The sequence below is a fragment of the Balaenoptera musculus genome, chromosome 2 (genome assembly GCF_009873245.2).
Source record: "Balaenoptera musculus isolate JJ_BM4_2016_0621 chromosome 2, mBalMus1.pri.v3, whole genome shotgun sequence".
NCBI classification, from domain to species: Eukaryota; Metazoa; Chordata; class Mammalia; order Artiodactyla; family Balaenopteridae; genus Balaenoptera; species Balaenoptera musculus.
In genome coordinates this window covers 165,503,558-165,510,631 of record NC_045786.1, presented here as the reverse complement: position 1 = coordinate 165,510,631, position 7,074 = coordinate 165,503,558, and the positions used below count along the sequence as shown (strand labels likewise).

The 7,074-nt window shown below is 53.7% G+C and overlaps 1 protein-coding gene across 8 annotated transcripts in view; it reads right to left on the bottom strand.

Annotated features, from left to right (window-relative positions):
• Nucleotides 1-2,710: 2,710 nt before the first annotated feature.
• Nucleotides 2,711-7,074, bottom strand: part of LOC118890846 (interferon alpha-inducible protein 27-like protein 2) — a 31,697-nt gene continuing 27,333 nt past the window's right edge. For 5 of the 8 annotated variants that reach the window (XM_036844196.1, XM_036844195.1, XM_036844198.1 and 2 more), the window contains 3 exons: nucleotides 4,421-4,450; nucleotides 3,441-3,602; nucleotides 2,711-2,923 (listed from right to left, as the gene is read on the bottom strand). In XM_036844196.1, coding sequence (XP_036700091.1) covers nucleotides 2,841-2,923; nucleotides 3,441-3,602; nucleotides 4,421-4,450 — 275 coding nt within the window. In that variant the 3' untranslated portion in view covers nucleotides 2,711-2,840. Of the gene's footprint in view, nucleotides 2,924-3,440; nucleotides 3,603-4,420; nucleotides 4,451-6,253; nucleotides 6,383-7,074 lie in introns of all 8 variants that reach the window. The other 3 variants (XM_036844193.1, XM_036844194.1, XM_036844200.1) reach the window with 2 other exon arrangements.

Sequence of the window (7,074 nt, the reverse complement as noted above, 5' to 3'; positions counted from 1 at the left end):
ATCTCTTACTTAATTAAGTGTAGAGTGGTTATTTTGCCAACAATCCTCCGAACCTGAAACCTGAGAGTAAGTCTCTCAGCAAAACAGTTTGTGTTGTATCCTCCACGGCTGTGTCATTCTTTTAAAGGCTGTGCCCTGCCCCCTTCCTCCTGTTTCACTACCGCACGCTGGGCCCCTGTGTGCAGGGACATGGTGAGCAGTGGATGTGCCCGGCTTCCGACCCTGGGGACTCCTGAGAGCAGGCAGGGACCCCTGGATCCACAGGGGCAGGGTGGGAGCCAGCTGAAGCCAGAAGTTTCAGGAATGCTGGGGTGGCCAGAGTATGTTCGGCCAGCTCCTGAGTGAACAACCTCAGCTGGGTAGAGAGGGGGGGGGGAATCAAAGCTGTATTAGTTTCCAGTCCTGCGTAATAAATTACCACACATTTAGCAGCTTAAAATAACACGCATTTATCATCTAATAGTTGTCAGTCAGAAGTTCAGAAGGTCTTGACCTTCCAGGAGGGTGGTCTCCATCCTTCCAGATCCAAATCAGAGCAAGTGCCCTTCTTGTGGGAGACTCAGACTTGTAGTTAAGGCAGGGGCTTTTGCCCTTAGCTCCAGGAGGAACTTCGGAGGCTCTAATGAAGGACTTGAAGTTAGAGCATTATTTTGGGAATGTGTGCATTTTGGGGGGAAACGTTCACAGCTTTCCTTAGATTCTCCAACACATCAAAAAAATGAGGAAAAGAAAAAGAATCAAGTGTTGAATTAATTAGTACCCTAAGGAGTTTACTCCTATGGTTGGGTACAATTATGCTTCACTGAGCCCACTAGGAGCCTCTTGAGGACATGGATGAGTTAATTTTTAAAAGGTCCATAAAACCAGACTCACAAGTTTGGTTCTTGTTGGAAACTGAGATCCTGTCAGGCTGTTGATGGCATCTAGGACAGGGTGTGCAGGGGTGTAGTGTTAGGGGAACCACGGACCAAAACTGCCCACCCTGGCCAGGCAAGATAGTAGCCACTTGCAAGAGTTATCTTACAACAGGAGGTCCTGGTAAGGAACACAGAACTAACAAGATATCACTAACCAGAAGAATTCGGGAAAGGTCAAAAGGAGAGAGGATTCGCCCGTCCATGTGTCCTGCCAACCTCCCAGAATCCTTCTCACTGGAATCCATCTTGGCTGAGCAATGCGTGCGCCACCAGGAAGGACCCTGAGTCAGAATGATTGGCCAGAGACAATCCAGAAGCTAACCCCATTACCATAAAACCTGAGACTGCGAGCCACGTGGCAGAGTAGTTCTCCTGAGTTCCCTTACCCTGTTGCTCTCCACCCGGGTGCCCCTTCCCAATCAAGTCTCTTGCTTTGCCAGCACCTGTGTCTCCTTGGACAATTCATTTCCAAGTGTTAGACAAGAGCCCACTCTCGGGACCTGGAAGGGGTCCCCCTTCTTGCAAAATAGGATCTGTGATAGGGTCATGGTCATATTGAAAACCCTTCAGTGTTTCTCCAAAACCCTCAGGATAGAATCCAAGCTCCCCTTCCCCAATATGCTTGTTATGGTCTGAATGTTTGTGTCCCCCCAGAATTCAGAAGTTGAAATATTAACCCCCAAAGTGATGGTATAAGGAGGAGGAAACATTGGGAAGTGCTTAGATCATGAGGGTGGAGCCCTCATGAATGGGATTAGTGTCCTTCTAATAGAGGCCACAAAGAGCTCTCTTTCCCCTTCCATCATGTGAGGACACAGTGAAAAGACAGCCACCTAGGAACCTAAATCTGCTGCAGCCATGATCTCTGACTTCTCAGCCTCCAATACTGTGAGGAATAAATTTCTGTTGTTTATAAGCCACCCATTTTATGGTATTTTTGTTATAGCAGCCTTTACGGACTAAGACACTGCTGTTATGTGCCTTCCCTCTGGGCACCCCCAAAGCCCTGGGCTGGCCTTTGGTGTCATCAGAGGGCAACATCAATGGCTGTCTGCCTGTTGGTCCACCCACCCAGCAGACCAAGAGTGCTACCTAGGAAAGGCCAAGTTCCCTAGCACACAGCCCAGTGCCTGACCCACAGCACACGCTCAAAGAGTTTGTGGAAAGGAGGAGTGAATCAACATGTAAGCGAATTTTCTGATGTTCTGGGATAGATCCCATCCTGGTGATGAGAAGTTTCTACAAGACCTTGTACTGGGGGGAGAAGGATATTTAGGGACCATGGCCCCGAAGCAGAAAGATCAGAGCCCTTGACAAACTAGATTTTCTTTCTAGCTGTTGGGGGAAAAAGGCCAGGGCACTGGACTTTGACTTTGGGAGGAAGCAGTGACATCCGGGGGCTGTTGCTTTCTGAGCCTCAGCCAGGCCACTTAGGAAATAGCCATTGCAATGCAGAGGGTGGGAGTGGGGTGCGTGCAAATGAGGCTCCAAAGAGGATGCCCCCTCCCCTTCCATTCCTGACTCTGCACAGGAACTGAGCCAAAACACCCACCCTGGCTGGGACCTTTGAGGTCTTTCAGACCAACTCCCCATATAGAGAGGGCCGAATGCAGGCCCAGAGCGGAGGTGACCCACCCGGGGTCACACACAGAGTCAGAAGCTGGGCAAGGGCAGGTTCCAGGCTTCACGGTTTGACTCAGTCCATCTCTGGGCACCCCGACACCATGTCGCTCTAAGAGAAGTGAGCCTTCCCCGACCCCGACTTCAGGCAAACAAGAAGGAAGGGATCCAGAGGGGCTGCAACAACTCATTTTTATTTCTTATTTTCCTCTGGGGGTGCAGCGTTTGGTCCCTTACTGCATCAGGTTGGCGAGCAGGGCACTACCTGGTCCTCTTCTCTGCAAAGGGAGTGACAGGGAGGTGTCACAAGCCCACCACGAGGGACACAAGGGCAAACCCAGCGGATCCCAGGAGGACTCTGGATGACAGGGAGAGTCCAGCTGATCCTGGGGGAGAAGCAGAGGGTGAGTAGAATGGGACAGGCAGCCTGGGGCAGCTTGTGGGGCAGAACCATGGGGTCCGAGACTCCAGGGCCTGTCAGGAGGGCCTCAGGCCCAGAGATCCCACCCAGAACCCTTCTCTGTTTCCCCAACCCCCGAGGATCTCTGTTTCGGAAAGGCTGCTGCAAGCAGGTACCCAAAGGCATGAACTCCAGTGGTGAAACCGATGGCTGGGAGCTGCCTCACTCTCTGGGAAAGAAGGCTGAACCCCAGGTGGGACAGAGATGCCCCAGCTAACTCAGAAAGTCTGCTTTGGGCAGAGTCAGCCTGAGCCGAGCACACCCTAGGCCAGAGCACCTGCCCCCGGCAACATGCCTGCTTCGGAGACCCAGAGAGAGTGACCACGGAGGGTGAGACAAAGGCACAGGCAGACTGGGGCTCACCAGGGCTAAGGTCAGGGCTGGATGCTCTGAGGCTCTTGTCCTCCCTCACCCTCCACACCAAGCCCATCGGGGACACTTACCCACCGACTGGAAAGTGGCCACGAGGCTGCCGGCGGCAACTCCGCCCCCATTGGCGATGGCGGCCGCTGACATCATCTTGGCCGCTAAGGAGGAGGCGGCGATTCCTGCCCCGGTGAAGCCCACGGCGCCCAGCACCGTGGGCACAGCCCCCACGGCCAGGGCTGTAGGGGGAGAGGAGCTGGGTTGAGGGGGAGATGGACACGCCCCCAAATCACACACGCACAGCACATCAAGCTTGGGGGACTTCAGGGAGCCTGGAGAAGGGGTATAAGCCTGAGCTTGGGAGAGATTCCAGGCACAGCCCACAGTCAGGAGTAAAGGAGGGCGGCACAGCTGGTGGGGAAAGCGGAGGGGAGGGCCACGGGGTCACCGGGGTCAGGCCTCTGATCTGCAGCAGGACCATCCTCGGGAAAGGCCTCAGTTTCTGCCTTAGTAAAATCCTGGAACTAAGTTGGGGGCGGGGCGGAGGTGTGCAAGCTTCTTGTGTTCGCTGAGGAAATCTTTAATACAATGAAATCTTACCCAGGGCCCAGCATAAAGCAGGGAGCACGGTCTGAGCCCTGCTTGGATCCCAACTCTGGGTGTCCACGGCGTCACCGCAGAGCAATCGGAAGCCAGAGTCGCTGAGCCAATGGCTTCTCCTTAACACACCTCCTGGGTCCAGACTGTGCGCATGTCTCATCCTACGTAACCCTCACAATAACCCTGAACGGGCAGCCTTGGCCTGTTTTTCACGAGGAAAACTGAACCCAGAGGAGTTCAAAGCCACATCCCAAGTCACGCGGTGGAGGCTGGGCAAGGAGGTTGGGTCCCTGCTGGGTCTGCCTCTGTGCGAGCAGGGAAGCGCCTCATTTTTCTCATTCCAGCGCCTCCCACCCTACAACGTACAGGAAGCCTGGGGCAGGTGCAAGGCCAGCGGCTCCCCAGGTCCCAGAGCCTGGGGATGGGCCAGGAGCAGGTTCTCGCGGCAGGGACTTACCTCCTCCCACCACAGCTGCAGCAGCCTTGGCTGGAAACCGAAAGAACATTCTGTGAGTGCATCCACACTGGCTGCCCCTCCACTCCCTGAGCCCACAGCCCGCCTACGGGGGCGCTGCCCCAGGCTGGGAGACACAGGGAGGAAGGACCCCTGCCTGCTTCTTCCTGAGAAGGTGAGCCACAGCCCTGAGCTTGGCAAGGGCTGCTGGGGAGGCGGGTGACCTGTCCTCAGTGGACCTGCATGCGTTGGCCTAGAGTAATCTGGAGACGGGGTTTGAGGGCCTTGTTCCAGAAAAACCCAACCATCAGATAGGGGTTTTGTTGCGTGTCTTTTTAATGTCTGCGGACTGGTTGGTTGGGGGTTGTTTGTGGGAAGCACAAAAGTTCTTTTTTCTCTCTGCCTTCCAAGCCAGGTTTGGTCAAAACAAAAACAAACAAAACCTTACAGATTTGAGAAGGAAGGCGTGCAGCTACAGCCCCCTTCACAGTGAATGCGGGACTCTTGGCAAAGTAATTTAGGGCATGGTGGTTTGACTCGGGCAGGAAGAGGCGAAGGAAGTGAGTGTCACGCCCTCTGAGCCGGGATGTTAGTTCATCTGAAATAGGGTTGGTGGTTTATGAGTGTGTGTCTGGCGGGGGTGGGGGGGGGGCGTTATATAACCTTCTCCCTTCGTCCAGAGAAACCTCTTCCCACAGCAGTAAGTCCTTGTGGAGAGGTGTGTTTCATTTTGCAGGACCCGGCTGAAATCAGGGCAAGCACCGCTGAAGGCCTGAAGGCTGCTTGAGAACAGTGCTGGAACGCACTGAATGTTCCTGATTCTGCCAGGCCCCACCTGTTGCCCCTTCCTCTGGAAAGCGGACCCTGACCCTCCCAATCAGAACCATCCTTGATCCCCTGTGGCTGGAGCCCCTCACAGCCCTGGACCATAGTTGCCTGGCTCCCCAACACTGAGAGTCCCTGGAACTCCCTGGCGGAGCTCTCGGTCTGCAGCAGCTATAGCAGCCAGGACTGCAATCTTTGGGGCCAGTGGGGACCAGGAGTTCTAACACCAGCAAGGTGTGCAGGAGTGAGCTCAGCCAGCTCCCCAGGAAGAGAGCTTTGGGGTGGCAGCAAAGGAAGTAAAGAGGTTAAGGGGTATGAAAGCTAAACCCTAAGTGACCAGTGGGCCACCTGGTTGGGGTATGGAACCAGAGACTCAAGAATCAAGAGCCCAGTTAAAGGGTATTTGAGGCTCAGCATTATTGTTTGGGAGGAGAGATGATGCCAGGCTGGCAAGCAGCTTGGCGTACCTGGGCCCCAACACACAGACGGCCCAGGGGAAAGGGTGCTGTCTGTCTGATGGCCTGCCTGCAGGGCTCCCCCAGTGGGCATCTCCGGGTGGAGGAGCATGGCCCTTCTGGGCTGTTCAGAACCTGGCCTGCCCTGAGCCTTCCTCCCAGGCCCCGGCGCCTGCATTTCTGTTCTACTTCCTGTCGCAGGCTTCGGAGCAGCTACCCACCCCACCTCACCTCCCAGCCCAGGGCCCTTGGACAACGCTTCCTTCATTTGTAAATAAGGGGCAATATCATCTTTCTCTGGGGTTGTTATGAGAATTAAATGAATTGATAAATGTCAAGCGCTAAGCTTAGTGACTAGGATGTCACAGCGTTTGATCAAATTCAGCTGTTCTGATTCTTTTCATCTTACGAATTGTTTCTCATAAGCTGAGGAGTCCTCATATTTCTGACCATGAGGAAGACTGCCAGTTGTGGCCCAGGTCTTAACTTTCTTGTCATACTCCCATGTGCTGAGTAGGGGTCCATGGAGGGGTGTCTATCACCCAGGGCCAGTTACCTCCTAGTGGGAAAGTGGTCAGGGCCGCAGCAGGGCATCCTAGCAGGTAGGAGCCGTTCAGTGTCCCCAGCAAGGATCCCAGGGTATATGTGGCCCCAGCCAGGGCAGCGCTGGATGACATGGTGAGCCCTAAGAACAGAGGGTGATGCACAGGAGTCAGAGGTCAGAGGTTGGGCGGTGGTTGGAGGCTGTGTCACCGCCCACCCCACCCCCCAGCCAATTCCATGTTGTACAGTTTCTGTTGGCAGAGGTGGGAGGACCCCAGGGGTCCACCCTAGGGGCAGAAAGTTGAATGGTGGCAGATGCACATTGGAGCACTTTGCAGCGATTGAAAGCAAGGATTAGAAGCTCACCTATCGACCCTGAGGGATCTCAGAAACATAGTTCTCAGTGTCGAATAAAAGAAATAAAATGAGATATACAATACACTTTTCTGTATGTAAACTAAACCACATCCAAACAAAAAGCAACACCCATTTTACAAAAAAATATACGAAAAACAGATACACGTTCAACATGTTAGAAAGGCTGACTTTCTAATATGAGAGGGGGGAATTGCAGGCAAAAGGGAAGATAAACAGCGAGAATAAATAAATAAAACCAGAAAGGGGGCTTGCAAGAACTAACTGAAGAAAACGGGCCTGAATTGAAGAATTTTGTTCAAATCAATGCTCTGGATCTGAGATCCATCAAGACAAACTTACGAAAGGCTGGTTGGACGCTTAGGTAAAAAACTAAAGGAGGAGAATTCTGGTGGTGAATCCCGGGGAAGTGAGAGCCAGAGAGCGGGCCTCAGCCGCAGGGTCCCTTAGGGTCCCCCC